Genomic DNA, 23,672 nt, shown 5'->3' on the forward strand with positions numbered 1-23,672 from the left:
ATTAGATTGCTTTAAGTGTAGGATGTTAACTATAATCCTCATAGCAACCACAAATAAAATATCTAACAAATATACACAAAGGGGAGTGAAAAGAGAATCAGACTAGTTCACTACAAAAAAACAGAAAAGAAGGCCATAAAGAGGAAATGAGGGGCCAAAAAAGTATATGACATATAGAAGAAGTGTTAAATGGTAGAAGAAAGTCCTTCCTTAATTACTTTAAAAGCAAATGGATTAAATTTTCCAATCAAAAGGCAGAAATTGGCAGAATGGACAAAAAAAAAAAAAAAAAAAAAAAACAAGATAGTGATATGCTGTCTACAAGAGACTAGATCCAAAGACACAAATACATGGAACACATAGAAAAAGATACTCTGTGCAAAAATTTTTTTAAAAAAAGAGAATCTCAACACATTATAAACCACCTTGAACTAAGAGACATATAGAACACTACAGTCAACAATAGCATGATACACATTTTGCTCAAGTGTATGAGGAACATTCTCCAGGACAGACCATCTATCAGGCCACATACCAATTCTCAAAAACATTAAAATCATACTAAGTATCTTCTCTAATCACAATGGAATGAACTTGGAAATCAATAACAAAAAAACAGTGGGAAATTCATAAACATGTAGAAATTAACACACTCAACCAGGGGATCGAAGAAGAAATCACAAGAGAAATAAAACATGACATTATCTAGCAATTCTACTCAAGATGTATACCCAAAAGAACTTAGAAACAGGCAATCAAATACATACTTGTTATGTCAGTGTTTATTGCAGCATTATTCACAATAGCCAAAAGGTAGCTATATCCCAGTGTTCATCAGAAGATGGATGAACAAAATGTGTATACATACAATGGAATATTATTTAGTCATAAAAAAAATGAAATTCTGACACATGCCACAATATGGATGAATCTTAAGGACTACCTGAGGCCAGGAACTCAAGACCAGCATGGGAAACATAGCAAGACCACATCTCTACAAAAAACAAAATCAGCCAGGCGCAGTTAATGTGTGCCTATAGTCCTAGCTACTCAAGGAGGCTGAGGTGGGAGGATTGCTTGAGCCCAGGATTTTGAGGCTGCAATGAGCTATGATCACACCACTGCACTCCTACCTGAGTGATAGAATGAGAACTTGTCTCAAAGATAAAAAGAAAGATTTGAGGTTACCTGGGGTTGGGAGAGATACAGGAATGAGGTTATTGCTTAACAGTTACAGAGTTTCAGTTTGGGGTGATGAGAAAATTTTGGAAATAGTAGTAATAATTTCACAACATTGTGATGTAATTAATGCCTCTGACTTGTAAATTTAAAATGTTTACAATGGCAAATTACGTTATATATATATATATGTCCTACCACAATAAAAAAAAACTTTAGATTATGCACATTTAATTTTATTTCTGGGGAAAGATTTGCTTTACTTCTGGGGAAAAATTCACAAGAATTTTAAAGATATTCCTACAGAGTAAAAAGCATGATTGTTTACATGTTTTTGAGCACCTGTACTTACAAGCTGATCATACATTTGCAGAGCTTTAGGTCCTAAAATACACCCATCTACCATTCTACCAAGATTGAAGTGTGTTTATCAAGACAGAAAAAGAACAAGTTTTAATAGCTATCTTCTAACAAGATAAAGAGAAGAAAAATATAAGATATAGGCTCTTGTTAACCTTTTATTTTGAGAGGTTCTTTTGAGAGGTTATCTCAGCAAATAATCTAAACAAGTGAAGGACAGATATCATATCTATTACTTGCTGACAGTAGTTAGATGACTATATAATCATTAGTGAAAAAGATAAAGGAAGTAGCTGAAAGCTGCTGTCTGACAGACCCCTAGACAATCTCCTTCCTGGACAGACCCCTCCAGGAAGGAGATTGGAAGCCTCTATTCTAGGGAATCTGACAAAACCAAAATATTCATGTGGAGGAGGGGACTCCCAAAAAAGCCCATTCAGATAATCCTAAAGACAACCCCTTCCCACAACCCAAAGGCTTTCCAAGCTTTTTAGTCCCTCTTTCAACCATAAGAAGACAGCCAAAGATTATCAGATATCATGGAAAAGTCTGAAATATAGACAACAAAAAATAAATACAGAAAGAAATTTAGAGGAAATAGATGTGCAAACAATTTTAAATGAAAAAAATACACTATATTGAATACCCCTTATCTATGAACAAATCCATAGATAAAGGCTTTTTGGTTATAAGAAAAGGAACTTCTACAAATCAAGAAGGGGTCTTAAGATTTTAAAATACAATAGCAAAGAGTTGGAAGACGGAACTAAAGAGCTAAAAAACAAAGAGACTGGGGTCAAGGGAGGGAGGTAAGAAAATAGATACCCAGTGCTGGATATCCAACATCCAAATAATAGTTTGGAGAACAAAGCAGCAGAGAATAAATCATCAACCAATGCTAAGTGTTTCCCAGAACTGACAGAAATGAGTTACTATCTGGAAGGGTTCACCTAAAACCCAATACAATGGATAAATATAGACCCACACCAAGACACATCATCATGAAATTTATGAGAAATGGAAATCAAAATGGCATTGGATTTCTCAATACAACAATAGAAACAAAGAAAATGGAGCAACAATATTTTTAAAGTCCTGAAGGAAAATTACCTCCTACCTAAACGTATAAAGTATCAATCAAACATGAGACATGCAAGGTCTTAAAAATTTTACCTCCACACAAACTTCCTCTAGAAGCTACCAAAGGATGTGCTCCAGCAAAACAAGTTAGTACTCAATAAAATGAAAAACATGGAATCCAGAAAACAGCTGAGCGCAGGAAAGAAGTTAGTCCCAAGATAGCTAGGAACCAGAGGGCAGATCTGAAGGTAACTCAATGGATAGGCTGAGAGTTGCCTTCAAGATTTAGGATAGTACTGTACTTTTTAACCTGAGGAACAGTATATCCAGGTAGGTGAGTATGGACCAAATTACATGCTTTTCTTTAGCATGTGTGATTATACCCCAGCTTTCCAATCCATGCTGCATGGATCAGCAACAACACTCATATCATGCCAAAGGTATTGTTTTAACCTAATCCTAAGATAGAGTTTGATTCATCATGCTGTGAGCATCAAAAAACAGTTTACTTCCTCTAACCACATTTCTGCAACATCAAGTTACCCAGTATAATCCTGCCAGATACCTTGTGGTGAGCCTTCTGTTTAGCAAAACTCACTCATATCCTTAGCCATGAATTTGCTCAAAATTGGCCTCTGTAAACTCTCAGAGGAAGCTGAAGCCAGACTATGACCCAAAGACTGTAACATTTCCCTTGAAGCCTTCATGCAATAATAGTAATACTGCCCCTTTATACTTGCTAACAGGTTTTTCTTTTTTTTTTTTTTCAGGTTTTTCAAAATTAAATATATTGTCGAAGAATATATGTGTTGGCAGTAAACTAAAAGAAATGCAAGGGAATGATTAACAAGTCAAGATGATATTTACATTTAAAAAGGAGAGAGATACAATTGCAGATATACCGGAGTCTTCTGAGATCTTAATAAATGTTTTATTTCTTAACATTCTTAGATATTAATAAATGTTCTATTTCTTAACCTGATAGTGGGTACCTGAATGTTTATTTTATTATTCTGTAAATCATACATTGTTGTGCTTATGAATTGTTTCACAATTTAAAAAAAATCATCCCACCTATTCCCTTTGCTCAGGTTCCATGCTTATTAGAGACCATTCTAGTGATGCTCTGACTTCTATTGTAGCTTTGCCTCCAATAAGCAAATGGACATCGGACCATTTGGCATGTGTAATTCTCTTTTTAGAGTAATAAACTGGTGTACAAGTTTCATTTTAGAAAAAAATTATTAATAAAACAATGAATGCTTAGTTCACTTAATTACTATGTTCTTATAAAAGAAATTAAATTGGTCTCAAAATATATCCTCTTAGACCCAATGTATCTTCTGCAACTAACCAAATTCATTCTCAGAATCAAGACCTTTTTGACGCTTCAATTTCCTTCCATATTGCAGCTTCAATTTTTGAAGTATCATATTCCCTCATCATATCAAATTCAAGCCATGGCTGACTCCACTTCTGAGCTTCTTTCATTTGCTCTTCAGTTAAACAAAGATCAAATCTGATTCCTTTAATATTAAAATTTGGACGTTCCCAGCGTTTAGACCAGGGCTTAGGCTTCATTTTTACTTTCAGCTAAGGAAGATGAAAAAAAAAAAAAAGCAATAATTAGGCTGATAGGCATGAGCAAAAATTCTTCTGAAGTTTCATTAAGATGATTCTTTCTTCCTTATTTTATACTTGAACTTCTAGTTTCAAATGTATAACCCATACCTCATTAACAGGAACTTCTTGGTTAGGCTCTTGTACTTCTGGCTTCATATTCACATCAAAAGTGCTATATTCAGGAAGGGCATCTCGTAAGTATAGCAAGCTATCATCTAGCCGTTTCTCTAATTTGACCACTTGAATCTCCTGGACCCGAGGATTATAAAGTTCAAAGCAAATCTCGACACCTAAATAGAACAGAAAACATATTCTTACAATCTAAGTCCACATTCCTATACATGTTTCATACTGCAGTAAAAGCATTTCATAAAGGAATTAGCACAAAGTTTTGCATGTAGAAAATGTGCTGTTAATTTGAAATTTTTAAGATAAAGATTACTGAAAGAAATAGAAATAAGCTAAAATTCATTTAAATATAAAGTGAGAAAGTCTGAATTGGAATGATAGTCTAAAAAAGAAAAAATGGCTTCTAGAAATATGTTGAGTCACATATCTCTTCAATCCTCATAGTAGTAACTTCAGAGAAAGTCTGAATTCATCCCTATGTCATGTTTTTTATCTCCCAATTACTTGAAGAAAAATCAATCTTCCATGTTAAGAGTAATAGGATTAATGGTACAAAAGAAGTAAAATATTAAGTTCCAACTTTGGTTAGAAGCTCCTTTGATTAAGGATTAGTGGATTAAAGGGCTGGAGAGAACCAGTTTTGCCTTTTGCCTTTCCACCTTTCACCATGTGAGGGCACAGTACTTGGCCCTTCCAGAGCACACAGCAACAAGGCACCATCTTGGATGCAGGGAAGGAGGCCTCACCAAATACAAAACCTGCCAGCACCTTGAACTTAGATTTCCCAGCCTCCCGAACTGTGAGAAATAAATTTCTGTTCTTTCTAAATTACCCAGCCTGTAGCACTTTGTTACAACAGCATGAACAGAATAAGCCACCAGAAATGTAAACCAGAGAGACCGCACAAATGCAAGCAGATGATGGTGACATGGATGAGGGTGATAGCAATGTAGAGGGAAGAACAGACAAAATTGTGATATATTTTTTGGAGACTGTGCCAAGAAAACTTGATTGACTGCATGTGTGAAAGTAAGTGGGTAGGCAGAGTGGTACCATTTATGGAAATAGAAAAGACTGTGAATGGAACACGCTGCAAGGGGAAATAAAGAGTTCTGCTTTCAACTTATGCTGATAAGACATCCAAATAGAGTGTTGATCAGATGGCTGCATATGCACATCTGGAACTTAAAAAGGGTCAGTCCTGGAGTTATAAATTTGGAAGTTATCATTATACAGATGGTATACAAAGCCACTGAACATGAAGGAAACACTAATGCAGGAAGTAGTGATGGGGAAGGTTGAAGCAGGTTACAATAGTCAGACATACTTTAGAGAATGGCAAGAGGGAGCTAATCCTTTTTGAGTATTCTGTGTCCAGTACTTCAAATACAGTATCTCATAGTTGATTGGCTAGAACCATGTAGAGTAGAAACTATTACTATCTTAATGCTTAAAGAAAATCAAATGACTCATCACTCCTATACTCATTTACTTCTATTACAAGGCCTCTCCAAGTATTTGACCTGACTGAAGGCACAAATCAATTAAGTCCTGCTGAATTCCTGCACGCACAGCCCACTAGGTCATTACAGAATAAGCAAGATAGCAACTGCTTTCACATTTTCAATTTCTTTGAAAATAAGAATACTTTGTTGTTGGAACTTCATGAAGCATACAACTTGATAAACGTAACTGTTTCTGCCATTTTAATTAATAATCTTGCTAGAGTTTTACTCCTTGTTCCTCTGCCTATTAGGCATAGTATATAAACACAATTTTGCCTTTTTAAAATTCCTCCAAAGTCATATAAGACAGTGATAATTTTGTTTTGTGTCATAACATAAAGTAAAATGTGGGTATTCATTTTAGGAGCAAGTAATTCATGAAGACATTATAGGTTTGTCTTAAAGTTTTACTCATGGGTTATTTGCTCCTAAAACGAATATCCCCATACTGCTTTATAGTAATTTATTCCCCCCTTTGATGTTGCCATGGTTTGCAAAGTCTACTTCTAATGACTGTTGTTCCAATAACATAAGAAGCCTTCAAGAGAAAGAAGTCCATCAACCATATTTAATCATTAACTTCAAATCTCAATCCATTCTAAAGCTACAGGCTCCACATCTTCCCTCAGAGTCTCCTTTTACTTTCAAATTTCAGATTTCTTATCTCAGGATGCAGAAACAAAAAGGAATCCTGAGATAACATCTTCTAGACAATGAAAATGATGAAATATAACTTACCTTGTCCTTCGATAACATTCCTAAGAATGAAAGTAGCTCCAAGTCCTCTTCCTGATCTCTGGATGCAAATCCCCAGAAACTGGCTGATTTTTCCACTGGCATATGGGTCAGCCGTAGTAACACGAAGAATACTGCCTACAAATTCAAAAGAGAAGTGAACTTTTTTTTCAGCACACCCAGCTGAGAAGTAAACTTTATATAAGATGCAGAAACAAACAAACAGCATTTCTAGATAACTTAACTTCCTAAATGTTTTAATGTAGGAATAAATACTTCATATGAGCATAACCCAAATATGTAAAAGACAATCTTCTTTTGCTTTTTAAGAAAACTAACCATCCAATCACTAAGCAACTAGCCATCCTAATTACTAATAATAAAAACATACAGCTCTTACTGACCAACATAGAACTCTGGAATGTGGAGTACTTTTCTCCTTTCTAACATATCTTTTCTTTCCATTTGAAATTTCAGAGGATCTGTTCTTCCTCTTGGAGGAATGAATTCAGGACTCAAGAACCTGTGAAAAATACAAACAAATAATTAAAAGTAAACTCAAAAGGCTGCTAGAAGAAAAATTGTTGCTTTTCAAAGAAATTAAAGAATATGATATTGATGTGTTTTATTCTTCATTGTCTAAATAAAAGTCAATCTTATTTCTAAAATTGTTAATGCTCATGAAAATAGCTAACAATTCCTGAGTACTCACCTGGTATTTTGTTAAAAGCTTTATGAAACATCTATAGCATAAATTAATCCTTCTAGCAACCATGTGGGTTTGGTGTCATCTCCTTTTTACAGAGCAAGAAACTGAAGCTTGAAAAAGGTAAATAACTAACCCATTGTTACATTAGCTATAAATCTGTCAAAACAAGATTTAAATGTAGGTATGTTGGTCAGTCTCCAAAGCCTATAACCATTACTACAGGCCTCACACTGAGCTATACATGCTATAAAAATTATATCAGAAAAGACACCAACATATAAATCACTAATTATAAACTGACTTTTCAAATGATCTTCCTGATCAGAGAAGATGGCCCTGGAGATGGTGCTGAAGGACCTGGGGCATCTGCAGGCTTGTTGGCTGTGTTTGCTGGTCAAGACTATAGACCAGTTTGAATATGATGGTTCTGACAGCTGTGACACCTATCTACAGACGAAGAGTAACCGAGATGGTATATGACTGCACTAGCTCTTCCTTTGACGGAATCATTGCAATGATGAGTCCAGAGGACAGTTAGGTCTCCAAGTGGCAGCGAGTCACTAACTTTAAGCCAGGTACATATGCGGTGTCATTCACTGGTCACCTGCCCCAAGGAATCATGTAGGAGCTGAAAAGTCGAGGAGCGACCTACAAATCCAGAGACACAGCTGCAGCACATCATGTCCCTGAACCATTTTCTCTTCCTTGGATGACAGGTGCGGGTGGGAGAGATTTGGGTTGGTGGATTAACAGATTGAACTGAAGAGAAAGTAGGACGCTGATTTTCCTATCCATGGCCCAGGGCGGCACCTTGCCCATGGCAAGGACTCTAGGTCAAATGCCAATAAATATGAACCTCTAGAAAGTTCTTAAGGCCCTGATACATTCCTTGCCTCCCTCTCCCTTTCTCTTAGGCACAGTAAGAGCTTATTTATGCTGTAAGAATCTTCCCAGAGCAGCAGAGGCCCTTCTACTCCCTACTGACTGTTTCTGAGCCTTCTGTACTGCAGCCTTTCTAGTATGCTTCCTTGCTTCCCATGGGAAGGTGCTGTCCAGAGGCTAGGTAATCCCATCAGCTTGGTAGTCCTGGGGTCTTGTGGTTGTATCTTTCTGCCCTCTAGACCTGGCACAGCAGTATCCCTTGAAGAAATCCTGAGGCTTCATAGTGCTCTTTGCTCCTTGACCATGTTTAATAATTCTTGCTTTTCCCCCCCCTCGTCTGTTTTCTTCTGTTTACTGCTCTTCCTATACCTTAGGCCAGTCCCACGTCCTTGCATTTCACATTCTCCTAACTGCAGACCCTTGGGCCTTAGGCAACTGCTGGGTCCTAGTCTGCCTTGTTTGTGCCTCTGTAGAAGGTAAGTCCTTCCTTTTCTCCTCTGCCCTAGTAGGGGACCTTGGGTAATGTCCCATTTTGGCCAAGGTGAGGTATTTGTTTTAGAATAAAAAATTCACCATAAATTCTCATTTACTTAAATTTCCACAGAAATCCTGTTAGTGTCCCCATTTTGATTTCCCTAAGTTGCTGGTTCTCCCTCTGTAAAAAAAGAATGATTAGACCCTGCCTGTTTACCTCAGGATTGTTGTGATTATAGAAATGAAGCTATGTGAAAATTGTGTAAGTCTTACAAAGGTGAAATCCTTTTGCTTAAAAAATAATAATCTTCCTTTTTTCTTCTTTAACTGATTTTAAGCTCATTATGAAATATTTAATCTACATAAAAAGTATAAATGACAGTACAATGAATATTCATGTCTCTACCACCCACCTCAAGAAATAAATTATCAATACTGTGGAAGCCCCTGTGTATCCCCTTCCTACTCCGTAGAGTTCATTACTATCCTGAATTTGGTGATTATTCCCATGAATTTCTTTCTCTTCCTCAATTTTCCACTTTGAAAATTTTAAAGCCTACCAAAAAATAGTAATACAATGAACACCTGTAGATCTTTCATCTACTTTTACCAACTGCTAAAATTTTGCTATATTTGCTTTATATATACATATCATTTTTTTCTGAGCCATTTGAAAATGTCAGCCAGGTGTGGTAGCTTACGTCTGTTATCCCAACACTTGGGAGGCCAAGGAGGGTAGATCGTTTGAGCCCAGGAGTTCCAGACCAGCCTAGGCAACACAGTGAGACCTCATTCTACAACAAAAAATTTTTAAAAATAGCCAGGCATGGTGGCGGGCACCTGTAGTCCCAGCTGCTTGGGAGACTGAGTAGGGAGGGGCCCAGGAGTAGGAGGCTGCAGAGCCAAGATCATGCCACTGCACTCCAGCCTGGATGACAAAGCAAGGCTCTGTCTCAAAAATATGGAACAGCAAGGCATTTCGTTCCTCAATAATTTAGAAGGCTTATGCTAAGAATAAGGACTTGCTCCTATACTATCACGATACCCTTCTGAAACCTATAAAAGTCAGCATTAATTTGATAACATAATCTAATACAGAGGTATCCAATCATCTGGCTTCCCTGGGACACACTGGAGGAATTATCTTGAGCCACACATAAAAGACACCAACAATAGCTGGTAAGCTTAAAAAAAAAAAAGTCACAAAAAAAATCTCATAATATTTTAAGAAAGTTTACAAATTTGTGCTGGGCCACATTTAAAGCTGTCCTGGGCTGTGGGTTGGACAAGCTTGGTCTAATATAGAGTTCATACTCAAATGTATGTCATTATCTTGGGAAGGTATTTTACATCTATTCGTTGCCCAATTCAAAATACAATCAAGCTTCACACGTCATATTTGGTCGTTAGTCTCTCAGACTAGGACTTTTCTCCATCTTTGTATTTTTATAACATTAACTTTTTTGAACAGTCAAGGCCTACTATCTCATCTCTGAATTCTGGATTGTTTCCACATGCCTACACTAAGGTTAAATAATTTTAGTAAGAATATTACAGGGAGACGATGTGAACAACTTATTCTGTCACATCAGGAGACACATAATATCAACTGGTACCATTACTGGTAAAGTTAGGTTTGACTGTTTGGCAAAGTTTCAGAAGGTCCCCCTTACATTTCTTTTTACTTTTCATATGCATGTATGTCTGGGCAACATATATTGTTTAGTATAGTTTTTTTTTTTTTCTGCGATGGAGTCTTGCTCTATCGCCCAGGCTGGAGTGCAGTGGCACGATCTCGGCTCACTGCAACCTCTGCATCCTGGGTTCAAGCAATTCTTCTGCCTCAGCCTCTCGAGTAGCTGGGATTACAGGCACATGCCACCACACCTGGCTAATTTTTTTTTTTTTTTTGTATTTTTAGTAGAGATGGGGATTTCACCATGTTGGCCAGGCTGGTCTTGAACTCCTGACTTCGTGATCTGCCCTCCTCGGCCTCCCAAAGTGCTGGGATAACAGGCGTGAGCCACCGCACCTGGCCTATAGTTTTAAAACTTCATAAAAATAGCATCCTACTACATTAATAATTCTAAAGGTTTTTTTACACACAGATTTGTGAAAATTTTCCATGTTTAAAAGTTAGCTCTAACTCACTCATTTTTCACTGCTATACAATATTCTGTCATATGAATGTATTTGCCTCTTCACCTACTGATGGATATCTAGGCTGTCTCTAAATTTTTGTTACAAAAAATCCTGTTACATTCATTCTCGTGCTTGTCTCCTTGTACATACATGTTAGGAGTTTAAGTTGTGTGCTTTCTGAGTGAGAAGGTATACACAACTTAAACTTAGTAAATTCTGTCAAATTGTTCTCTACAGCATATAATTTACATTCCTATTTAAGTGAATTCTATTAAATGCCACCGTTTAAAAGAGATATTCCATTTCTACCTTCAAAAACAAAGTTTTATAAAGAAATATTTTCTGAATCTCTTAGTTCTCTAACTCCAAGTTTACTTCTATTTAAATCCGTGGAATATTTTAAACGTTAAAAAAAAAAAAAAAAGTCAGACGTGGTACTGGTAGTTCCAGCTACTCAGGAGGCTGAGGCGGGAGGATCACTTGAGCCCAGAATTTGAGGCTGCAGTGAGCTAAAATCACCACTGCACTCCAGCCTGGGTGACTGAGAGAGACTCTAAAAAAATTTAAAAAATAAAAAAATAAAAAATCCCAGAAGTAATCCAATCAACAATCTACAGCCCTTTCAAGAAGCCTATAATCATATCAGGTTTTTCCTCTGAAAACTGGCTTTTTAAAAAGGTTGCTACACAGCTCTCTTTTCAGACCCTAAGTCCTTTAAATTTACATGTACCTCCAAGATTACCACCATTCATATAAGTTTTTATTCACACTGTTTTGATGAGTAAGTTTCAGACACAATTTAGTGGCGGGTTTTACTGTGCTTTGTCTGCCAAAACTTCCAACCTAAACCACACCAAATTTTTTAAGTTGGCCAATCGATTCCTATCCAGGGTTAAGGGTCTTTTGAGAGAAAAGAACAGCTCTTGGACGTAAACAGGTATAAGCAGGATGTACCTCAGAGAAAAACTCTGGTACAGGACAAATACTACAGAGGAAAGAGTTTAAAATATGGGGAATCCCTACTTGAAGTTCTGACTCAATAAAACTGCAAAGAAGTTCAATGCTGGCTTGGGGAGAAGTGAGAAAGACAGAACAGTGTGGTGCGCTGGCTCTTGAATCCTACACACCTGCTCGTGCAGGGGGAGGTGCAGCCCCCACCTTAGAGCCGGGACCTCGAACGCGAACGCCCTCACGCGCGCACCGACCCCAGCTGCCGGTCTAGCGCCAGGGCAGTGCCTCACCTGCGTTCCAGTTCCACGGGGCGGCGCTTGTCCAAGATGACCGGTTTCGGCGGCGGCTGGAACGCACCGGGCTCGGAAGGCCCAGTGCTCTGCTGCCGGACAGGCCCCGCGTGGACCCCTGCGGGAGCGGACGACGGAGGTCAGGACTCTCGTGCCAACCCTGAGATCCCGCAGAGCCCCGCAATCTCCCCCAACCCGGCGTCCCACGGGGGACCAACGCCGGGGTTGCCTCTGATCTCCAGGTTCGCCTCCCCCATCCTGACCCTGGTCCCCTAACGCGCCCCAGCTCGCAAGTCCCGCTCCACTTACTGCAGGCGATAGAGGCCGGCTTGGGGAGCAGAGTCCTGGCGGCTTGGAAACTCCGGCCTAGGCCCATTGCAGCACAGTACCCCGCTGCAATACAGGCCGCCATGCCAGCTAGCTAACGTCAAGACTACAGCTCCCAGTAATCAGTGCGACGAGGTTGCTGCAGTCTGCCACTATATGGCGACTGCTATGGGACAAAATGGATAAGTCTCTCCTCGCTCCTTCCTGATGTCTTAGGAAAAGTGCACATTTCTCTAGTTCCCCGTAATGCGCCAAGTTACACCCCTCCACAGGGGTGTTCTCCCGGCCTAGAAAGCTTTTTCCTCCCTCTATGAATCCACTCTATCTTCTCAGGCAAGCTTTCGCTATGCGAAAATCCCATTGTAGGCCCTCTTTCCCACTAGGTGCCTTCGATTGGCAGCTCTGATCTCATTTGCAATTCTTTCTTGTGTAATTATTAGATTAGTATTTAAATCTGCCATTATACTATAATGAGGCAAGGGAAGGGAGAAAGTCTTCTTTTTGCTCACCATTTTAGCCCAGCACCTAGCACCTACCTGGGCCCTCATTAACTTGTTTTGTTTCGTTTTGTTGAGACAAGGTCTTCCTCTGTTGCCCAGGCTGGAGTGCAGTGGCGCGATCATGGCTCTGCAGCCTCCAACTCCTGAGCTCAGGAGATCCTCTCACCTCAGCCTCCCGAGTAGCAGAGACTACAGTCTCGCACCATCACGCCCAGCTAATTTTTCTAATTCTTTGTTGTATGCACAGAAAGGAGAATAGAATAGTTCCTGAGAGAACTGCTGGCCCATAGTCCTTGAGACTACAGAAAGCATTAACCCTTTGAGGAACCCAAATGAATTTGGGCTGGGCAACTGTGGGTATGGATAGGTGGGAGAAGTAAAGCTGGAAAGGTAAATTGTAAGTCTTGTTAAGAAATTTGGAAAATGACTGGGCGTGGCCAGGCATGCCTGTAATCCCAGCACTTTGGGAGGCCGAGACAGGAGGGTCCCTTGAGCTCATGAGTTGGACCAGCCTGGGCAATATAGTGAGACCTTATCTCTAAGAAACAAACACACAGCCGGGCGCGGTGGCTCACGCCTTTAACCCCAGCATTTTGGGAGGCCGAGGCGGGCGGATCGCCTGAGGTCAGGAGTTTGAGACTAGCCTGGCCAACATGGTGAAACTCCGTTTCTACCAAAAATAAAAAAAATTATCCGGGTATGGTGGCAGCCTCCTGTAATCCCAGCTACTTGGGAGGCTAAGGCAGGAGAATCGCTTGAACCTGGGAGACAGAGGTTGCAGTGAGCCGAGATCGCGCCATTGCAACAAGAGCGAAACTCCGTCTCAAAAAAAAACAGAAAAAGAAACACACAAAAAAAAGAAATTTGGAATTTGTTATTTCAGCAGTGGTTACATAAGGATTGAACACTTAGAGTAATGTGATAATTTAACTACATAATAGTCATTCCAGTTGCATTAATGTCCCAAAGCTACCTCAAATTCAGCATATCCATACTGCGTTCATCTTTTTCAGCTCCAGACTTCCTTCCCAGTATTGGGTATCTCAAGGAATGGATTCAGCATCCACTCTCTTGCCTAAGCCAAAAATCTCAGTGCCATTCTTGATTCCTCCCTATCTCCCCCTGGATGAAGTTCCAAAAACTATGCCTGGCACCATCATATTTCAGGAATCCATATACTTTCTCATCCTCTCATCCATATTTCCAATCTAGGTCAACATTTTTTCTGTCTTCAGGATCCCTGGAGATCCCTGCAACAACCTTCTCATTAGTCTTCTTGCCTCTGGTTACCTCCAGTCCTTCACACAGCAACCAAAAAAAGATGGCTTAGAAATGCATACCCTGTTCTTGTCTTTCCCCAGTTTAAAGCCTTACTGTTTACTTTTGACAGAAGTCAAATGCTCAAAAAAGCAACCAACCTCTGCAGCTTGGCTCCTATGCTCTGGCTTGCCATCCTGAAGAACATAAGCTGTTACATCAGCCTGAGGAACAGCGCCATGTTTCGAGCACAGAATTCAAGATGCTGTGAAGAAAGACAGGGCCTTCTATTTTAACTCTAGCTTCTTTGATTAGAACAAGAATTTATTCTGTAAATGACAAGGAATCTCACAACCAAAATTTCAGATGAGCAATATTTTGGCTTTTCTACCTACCCAAAAAAGTAGACTTCAAGCCCTTAAGAGTAAAAGGAGAGGCAAAGATAATCATGACTGGCAGTAGTGAAGATTTTTCTGTATTAACCATGCCCAGAACACGTGGCCTTCACTCTTGCTAGGATTGGTCCTATGGGTAGGGGCAGAGAAATAAAAGACAGACCTTCACAGGAGGACAGCAGGATTTACTAGACATTGCCAAGCCACGCCTGCTGCCCTCTCCTCTTCTACAAATGAAGGAATAGTTGTGTAGAGTTTTACAAAATTGGAAGAATGAACCTAAAGAATCTTATCTAATTTTCTCCCATATTCTTGCTCACCTAACATCTATCAGGCCGTTTTGACCTTATCTTAATTTGGAGAACAAGCTGGAGTTTAAATTATTCCACCTTAAGTTGTTATTAAACAACTTCATAGAGCAAAATCAAAGAGCACAGAGCTGGCTCAACCATTTTGTGAGCTGATTATAGGAATAGAACTTTAATTATTTACTTCTGTGTTTTACACCCTTGGAAAGGAGATCATGAGCATCATTACATAATGTTCAGCCAAGGGAAGAAAGTATTCCAGGCAAACTGGCTGCTTCAGGTTATTGTGACATCAGGATCCTTCTCGGTTTTGCTCGTTATTACATCCTCTATATTTAGTAGAGTATCTGGCACCCAATAAATATTTCTAAGTAAAATTAGATAGATCACTCTGATTGTACTTTAGAAAATGGCTGGGAAGCAGAAAATTATTGAAATATTCCAAAAGAGAGATGGTGCTAACCTGGAACAGAAAAAAAAAATGGTTCTTAAAGTGTGAACCCTTGACTAACAACATCAGCACAACCAGGGAACATGTTAAAATTACAAATTCTCAGGTCCCACCCCAAGACTTACTGAATTTAAAACTTTGGGCACAGAACCCAGTGATCTATGCTTTAACAAATCCTCCAGGTGATTCTGATAGTTGTTCCAATTTGGGAACAATTGAGGTAGAGGCAATAGAGATAGAAAGTGGTATTTTTTTTTCTGTCTCTCCATCTATTTGTGAGGTAGAGTCAGTAAAAAAAATTTCTGAAATGTACTAACTGGAGTCTGAGAGAGGTTCCCATCTCTGCCTTTTCTTCTTCATGGGTAATAGGATAGAGGTATGCCTACCTCATTGGGTTGGTATAGGGATTAAATTGCAATAATGCATAAAGTTTGCAGATAAATGTATAGATCATAATAAATTCTTTTTTTCCAACTTTACTGAGACATAATTGAAAGATAAAAATTTGTATATATTTAAGGTGTACAACATGATGATTTGATATATGTATGCAATGTGAAATGATTACCACAGTTGAGCTAATTAACATATCCTTCACCTAATTAAAAAAAAAGCTTTTTGTAAAACTTATTTTAAAGATGCCAGCAAGAGGAAACTATAATCTGATTCATGTATTAACACATCCAAAAAAAGAATCTCCTATACCTAGAAAACCGTAAAGATGCTACCAAAAGACACCTAGACCTGATAAACAACTTCAGTAAAGTTTCAGGATACAAAATTAATATGCAAAAATCAGTAGTATGTCTATACACCAACAGTGTTCAAGCTGAGAACCAAATCAAGAATGCAGTCCCATTTACAATAGCCACCAAAAACATAAAATACCTAGGAATACACCTAACCAAGGAGATGAAATCTCTACAACAAGAACTACAAAACACTGCTGAAATAAATTATAGATGACACAAACAAATGGAAAAACATTCCATACTCATGGATTGGAAGAATCAATGTCACTAAAATGTCCATACTGCCCAAAGCAATTTACATATTCAACGACATTCCTATTAAATTACTATCATTTTTCACAGAACTAGAAAAAAAAACAATTCTAAAATTCATATGGAACCAAGAAAGAGTCCAAATAGCCAAAGCAATCCTAAGCAAAAAGAGTAAAGCAGGAGGAATGACGTGATCTGACTTCACACTATACTACAAGGCTACAGTATCCAAAACAGCATGGTACTTGTACAAAAAGAAACAAACAGACCAATGGAACACAATAGAGAACCTACAAATAAAGCCGCATACCTACAACCAACTAATCTTCAACAGAGTCTACAAAAATTAGCAGTGGGGAGATGACATCCTATTCAATAAACAGTGCTGGGAAAACTGGCTGACCATATGCTGAAGAATGAAACTAGACCACTACCTCTTACCACATACAAAAATTAACTCCAAATGGGTTAAAGACTTACATGTACGACCTCAAACTACAAAAATCCTAGAATAAAGCCTAGGGTATACTCTTCTGGACATTCACCTCGACATAGAATTTATGATTAAGTCTCACAAAGCATAGATGGAGTGGTGAGATTAAGCGTGTTTTTCTCTGCTTTTTCAATTTTTCTAGCTACATTTTCTGTAATAGGTACATTTTGGTTTTACAATGAAAAGCAATACTATTTTAAAAACACAGCTGAGCGTGGTGGCTCACACCTGTAATCCCAGCACTTTGGGAGGCCGAGGCAGGCAGATCACAAGGTCAGGAGTTTGAGACCAGCCTGACCAACATGGTGAAACCCCGTCTCTACTAAAAATACAAAAATTAGCAGGGCGTGGTGGCATACCTGTAATCCCAGCTACTTAGGAGGCTGAGGCAGGAGAATCACTTGAACCTAGGAGGTGGAGGTGGCAGTGAGCCAAGATCGCGCCACTAGCGTGCCAGCCTGGGCGACAGAGCGAGACTCCATCTCAAAAAAATAAATAAAATAAATTTTAAAAAATAAAATAAAAACACAAATGCTCTGACTATGATAGTTCTTACTTCCTTTGCTTCACTCCGAGGGAAGCCAGGTACCTGTTACGAGCTGCCCTATGGAAAGGTCCATATGGCAAGGAAACAATGTCCCCAGCCAACAGCCAGCAAGGCTGCTTCTAGCCACAGGAATGAGCTGGCAAGCAGACCTTCCCTTAATTGAGCCTTAAGTTGACCATAGCCCCAGCCAACCTCTTGATTGCAGCATTGTGAAAGACCTGGAGTCAAAATCACTCAGCTAAGCCACTTCTGGGTTTCTGACCCACAGAACCATACAATAATAAATGTTTGTTGTTTTAAGCTGCCTAATTTAGGAGCAATTTGTTAAATAGTAATAGATAGTGAATAAAGGAGTGTATGTGTGGTGGGGGTGAGCTTATGAGGCAACATGAAGTTCCTTCATCCAGGCAAAATATATACTTCAAGGCCTCACAGATAATATTGACTGGAGAATTTGTCATGGCCCTGGGTCTGACTTGATTTTGGAAGCCCAGAACCTGATTTTCAGCACAGCATTAAATAGATACATCATTTAGGGCAGACTTACATGAACCAAATTTTTGAAATTGATATGACAAAACTAAATGCTAGTTTATTAACTTATAAGTGAACAAAAAATAATATGCTGACCAGAATACCAGAACATTTATGTCTTTGTGACCATGACTTTCTCTCTTGGAAGGCAAAATTTAATGTCAAATATGGAAGGGGTTGCTTGATGAACATGGAACAAAGGGAGTTTAATATAGGTTTCAAGTGTTTATTGGCAACAAGCTAAGTCTCCTATTAGGGAGGATTTCATCAATGGAATCAGAGAACTTGACAGCTGTTGTCTACAACTTCCTTCATTTATGTCTGCCCCAGAATGGACTCATCAGTGGGCCTGGAAATTCCCCAAATTACTTGGCTAAGGCTCTTTCCTTTCCTGGCTGGGCACTGGCCAACTTCCTTTGCATTTTTCTCTACAAAATGACTAAAAAGATGCATTGATTTCACATTAAGCAGATACCTGCAATGACAAAAAATGGTGAGACTAACTCACAGGAAACAGTTATAACAATCAACTTATAATGGGTTGGAGATAATGTAATATATTTGACAATGATTTTCTTCCACGTGGCTGGAAGAAAAAAAATTGTTTCTCAGTTGTGTGGAAAACATCGCACCCTCAGGGCTCTGGAAGGCAGAGTTCCATAGCATGTGGTTAGGCTGTCCTCTGGTGGCCACAGCACCACACAGTAATGCTGGACGGTCTAGGTCCCCTCAAGCTTTTCTTTCTTCCCTTATTAAAAAGTCTCTCTCTTTCCTCTCTTTTAAAAATTGGGACATCATAGTATACATTTTGGGGATACATGTGGTATTCTGATACACTTATACAACACGTAATGATCAGATCAGGGTGGTTGGGATATCCGTCACCTCAAACATTTACCTTTATGTTGGGAACATAGCCATTTTGAAATATACAGTAAATTATTGTTAACTGTAGTTTCTCCACTGTACTATTGAGTACTAGAACTTATCCCTTCTATATAACTGTATTTTTATACCCCTCAACCAACTTATCTGTGTCTCCCCGCTCCCTCAACACATACACCCCTCCCGGACTCTGATAAACCACCAGTCTATGCACTACCTCGATGAGACCCACCTTTTTAGCTCCCACATATGGTGATAATATGCGATATTTGTATTTCTCTGCCTGGATTATTTTACTTGATATAATAACCTCCAGTTCCATTCACGTTGCTGCAAATGAGATAATTTTATTCTTTTTCATGACCGAATAGAGGTCCATTGTGGTTGAAATGAGCAGCAGGGATGCAGAGAAGGAGCTGTCTGAAAGAGAGACGAAGGGAGTCGGGAAGGCAGTGAGCTGATGAGAGCGAGGTGGTAGGAGAGGGCTGGCTGACAGCCAAAGATGTCCTGAGATGCCCAGGCAGAGGAAGCTGAAAACTGGCCTTTGGATATATAATTGTTCCCGTCCACATCACTCTTTGAACTGTATGAGTCCAGTTATATGCAAATTTTCTTCTCCCTCTGCTACCCCGTGACAGCAATACTAACCCCTGCGCTTCCTCCATCTCCTCAGCCTACTCCACGTGAAGACAATGAGGATGAAGACTTTTATAATGATCCATTTCCATTTAATGAATTGTAAATATATTTTCTCTTCCTTATGATTTTCTTAATCACATTTTCTTTTCTCTAGCTTACTTTTTTGTAAGAATGCCATATATAATACCTATAACGTGAAATATGTGTTAATTAACTGTTTATGTTATCAGTAAGGCTATTAGTAAAGTTTTTGGGGAGTCAAAAGTTATACACAGATTTTCTTTTTTTCCTTTTTTTTTTTTTTTTGAGATGCAGTTTCACTCTTGTTGCCCAGGTTGGAGTGCAATGGCACACGATCTCGGCTCACCGCAACCTCCGCCTCCCGGGTTCAAGCGATTCTTCTGCCTCAGCCTCCTGAGTAGCTGGGATTACAGGCATGCATCACCACACCCAGCTAATTTTGTGTTTTTAGTAGAGATGGGGTTTCTCCATGTTGGTCAAGCTGGTCTCAAACTGTCTACCTCAGGTGATCTGCCTGCCTCGGCCTCTCAAAGTGCTGGGATTACAAGCGTGAGCCACCGCACCCGGCCTATACACAGACTTTCAACTGTGTGGGAGGGAGTTGGTGTCCCAACCCCCATATTGTTCAAGGTCAACTGTAGTGCCAGAGACTTGAATGATATCATTAGTGTGAGAACTGTTTAGTTTTTAGTGTTGGTACTATTTAGTTTCCATTTATTGCCAGTTTTTATGTATTTATTTATTACCTTTACTTTTTAGGGAGGGCACAGGAGTTGAAGAATAAAACATTGAGTACAGATGTTACAGAGTAACTTGCTGAGATAGAGGTTCATTGGTTTTAGCATTACCCAAGCTGAGCCCTAGGCAGGCCTCCTTCGAGTTTCTAAAAACATGAGTTGGTGGGTTCCTCCTTCCTACCCACCTTCCAGAGCTTATGAGTTTTAGGACCCTGAGAAGATGATGCTTCTGCCTAAGAAGAAACGATAGAGGTCAATGTTTACAGAAGGCAAGGTTGAAGCCCCTGGACCTAGGAAAATTATGCAACTTTAGCTGCCATTGAATAATGAGGGATGGGGGATGAGGAATGCACAGTGTGTGGACAGAGACCTGTGCCCACTATCAGGCATATATGAGGCTAGATGGGGAGCTCACTGCAGATGCCAACCATGGAAAGAGATGGCTGCAGGGCCCACCCTCAGTCTAAGCAGGAGAATTATTTTTACTAGAAAACTGAATTTTGCTGAGAGCTGAGGAATACGAGCTTGAGAAATACAGTATTTTTTAAAATCTGAAATGAAATATTAAATATAATGACTTAGAATCCCATTTTTTGTCTTTTGTTTAGAGAAACATACCAGTGCTTTTTAATCAGGGCTACCAAGAGAATCTTGGAAGGAAATAACAATTTGTTAGAAAAGAATATTTTCTAATTTTGTAATCATAGCGACTGATTTGCTATGATAAAAGTAACACATAATTAAAGGAGCTGGGATTTGATTTTACCCTACTTAAAAGTAAATAAGTTAGCACCTTGTTTCATAAACGCTGGTAGAAGACATAGACTCTTGGGTCGGAGACAAAGCACTTTATTATTCATGACATAGCATGAGCATCAGCATGTTTGCAAAGGTTCCCCTTGTCCTCAAGTCCCAGATGGGTGACACCACAGGCCAAGATGAATGGTGCACAGATAGTAGGTTCACTTCACAGCAAAGGAGCACTAAGCTTAAGGAATACGCTGCTTTTATAGGAAGCAATAAACACACCTATTCTTTGTTTCAAGTGACACAACCTCATCCTTCATGGTTGGCCACAGCAAAGCCACACCTGAGGAATGTCCTAGGTAAAGAGGGCCTTGCATTCTTGGTGTACCCCGCAAGATGTGTGGGAGCTAAACAAACAAATAATATTTACTATAGGAAGAGTGCATAATAATAATAACAATAACAAAACCCACTTCCTACTTATATTGCCCAGAAACTACAAATGGTTAATTTAGTCCTACAAACTAGATCCAGAGTTCAGAGAAGCTTATGGCAGCTGCTGGAGTCACACTTGAAGTTCAGGTGATAATATTATTTTTTTCATGTCAAATGAGTAAGGTGTCAAATGTTGTAATAAGGTTAGAGGGAGGCATATCTCACACAGGAGTGTGAAAACTCAGTCATCATGCTTATGAATCACAAAAGGATCCAGGTGATAATATTTCTGAAGCAAATATTCCTGTTAGGACAGCTGAAGTTCATCAAATACCTTTGAGCTCATACTTGGGGTTCGGATTAGTCTTTCAGGTTGAAGTCACTGAGGAACTATGGTCCATTTCCTTAAATTTCAAGGACTGTCGTTCAGATGTCTCAGAGATAGCACTGTCTGTGAATACAGTGAGGGCTTCCTTGCATAACCGGTCTAAGATTGTCTGCTTCTAAGCCCTTGCCTCTTCCCAAGCATGTAGTGAAATCTGAGCCAGTCACAACAAAATGGGTTAGAATAAGGCTTGATCACCACAGCAGGCAGGCTGTCCACCTCCGTTTTTTTTGTTTGTTTGTTTTGTTTTTTTTTTTTTTGACGGAGTCTTGTTCTGTCCCCAGGCTGGAGTGCAGTGGAGTAATCACGGCTCACTACAACCTCTGCCTCCTGGGCTCAGGGGATTCTCTCATCTCAGCCTGCCGGGTAGCTGGGACTATAGGCACCTGCCACCATGCCCGACTAATTTTTATATTTTGATAGAGACAGGATTTTGCCATGTTGGCAAGGCTGGTCTCAAACTCCTGCCCTCAAGTGATCCACCCACCTCGGCCTCCTAAAGTGCTGGAATTACAGGCATGAGCCACAACACCTGGCCTCTACCTTCAATTCTGAGCTCAGAAAACTCCCTGTTCCTCAAGCTTTGAGGCCTATTTACTTTGCTTCATCATGTGTTCGTTATTAACCCTTCCTTCATCCTGTTTAGTAAATATATACTGAATTACTACTAGGCTGGGAGCTCCGCAAGGCAATGAGGGCACATTCTTCCTGCCCTCGGGACACCAAAGCCGAGGAAATCTCATGCAAGCATTTCTTTGGATGAACTCCGGAATGTTGTGTGGAAGCAAACCAAGTGTTTGCTATGCTGTTAGTCAACTATGATATGTAATTTGTGTGTGTGTGTTTTTAAAAAATAGCCAAATAAAACCCTAAATTACCATGCAAAATTAAATTTGCAGGAAAAATAATTGCTTGATCTGTGTAAAATGCTTGAACATGTTTATATCCCTTGAAATTATTAGCAAAGATGCACTTGCGATTTTAAAAATGTAACAAAAAATGAATTAAATTATACAAGAAAACATCAATAGATCTCTTGATAGTCTTTTTTAAAAAAGGATGAAAAGATTGAACAACTAACTGAAACTTAGATCTTAGAAATTAATGACTTAGGTTGTATTCTCTGCCTTTCACTTGCCCAAAGGAAAAAGAGAACAGTACTTAGATGACAGCCCAGGCTAGCCATGTGCGTGTTCTCAGCATTAATGCTGAGGTATGGGTATTAATGCTGTTGGTATGAGTGAGCTGCAGGTCCAGAAATACCTCTCCAGTAACACACTTTAGAAATAATCCCTCACAGGGTAGCCATGTCACTTGTATTAGTTGTAAAACACACCACTCATGTTTTGATAGTCATAAAGTGATTTCTTCATTGACATTTTGGAAAAACTGCAGCAACATACTGTCTTAGCAAATGCTTTGAAACAACAAGTTTTTTTATTTTTAGAGAAAAGTGTTTTGGACACTATTGATTCGTATTTATTTAAGAAAGTTTTATGGGCATAGTGGCTCATGCCTGTAATCCCAGCACTTTGGGAGGTCAAGGCAAGAGGATTGCTTGAACCCAGGAGTTCGAGACCAGCCTGGGCAACATAGAAAGACCCCCATCTCTACAAATCATTTTTAAAAAATTAGCTGTGTGTGGTGGCATGTGCCTGTGATCCCAACTACTCAGGAGGCTGAGGCAGGAGGATTGCCTGAGGCTGGGAGTTTGAGGCTGCAGTGAGCCATGATTGTGCCACTGCACTCAAGCCTGGGTGACAGGGAGAGACCCTGTCTCAAAAAAAAAAAAAAATAGCTGATTACTTAGCCAATAGCACCAACATTCCTTAGGCCAACTTATCAGAAAAGATGTGAAATGCTGGCAATTGTAGGGACAGAATTTTGTAGTGAATAAACCTTTGACGTGGCAGAAATCTAACTAAACAGTATTTGATTGAGGCTATGC

General features: G+C 39.4%; 3 protein-coding genes and 1 non-coding gene across 5 annotated transcripts in view; 2 read left to right on the forward strand and 2 right to left on the reverse strand.

The window, feature by feature from the left end:
- Window positions 1-3,531: 3,531 nt before the first annotated feature.
- Window positions 3,532-12,698, reverse strand: MRPL19 (mitochondrial ribosomal protein L19). The gene is made up of 6 exons (XM_054474890.2): window positions 12,369-12,698; window positions 12,060-12,177; window positions 7,016-7,134; window positions 6,615-6,749; window positions 4,351-4,532; window positions 3,532-4,212 (listed from the first exon to the last, which is right to left on the reverse strand). Exons 1-6 carry the CDS (start codon window positions 12,469-12,471, stop codon window positions 3,991-3,993), a joined length of 879 nt encoding a protein of 292 aa, XP_054330865.1. The 5' UTR covers window positions 12,472-12,698; the 3' UTR covers window positions 3,532-3,990.
- LOC129030738 (transcription elongation factor SPT4-A) lies at window positions 7,651-8,193 on the forward strand. Its single transcript, XM_054476384.1, is given in 3 exon segments — window positions 7,651-7,784; window positions 7,786-8,036; window positions 8,123-8,193. Coding segments are annotated over 3 exon segments (456 nt in total).
- Window positions 12,085-23,672, forward strand: part of EVA1A (eva-1 homolog A, regulator of programmed cell death) — a 154,473-nt gene continuing 142,885 nt past the window's right edge. Inside the window, exon 1 of one of the 2 annotated variants that reach the window (XM_063648576.1) lies at window positions 12,085-12,198. The gene's annotated coding sequence lies outside the window, so the exon portion shown is untranslated. Of the gene's footprint in view, window positions 12,302-23,672 lie in introns of both variants that reach the window. The other variant, XM_054474886.2, reaches the window with a different exon arrangement.
- On the reverse strand, window positions 21,508-21,612 carry LOC129030993 (small nucleolar RNA U13). The gene has a single exon (XR_008500882.1). It is a non-coding gene; the product is annotated as a small nucleolar RNA U13 (small nucleolar RNA).

Source organism: Pongo pygmaeus, chromosome 12 (genome assembly GCF_028885625.2).
Source record: "Pongo pygmaeus isolate AG05252 chromosome 12, NHGRI_mPonPyg2-v2.0_pri, whole genome shotgun sequence".
In the NCBI taxonomy this organism is placed as follows: Eukaryota; Metazoa; Chordata; class Mammalia; order Primates; family Hominidae; genus Pongo; species Pongo pygmaeus.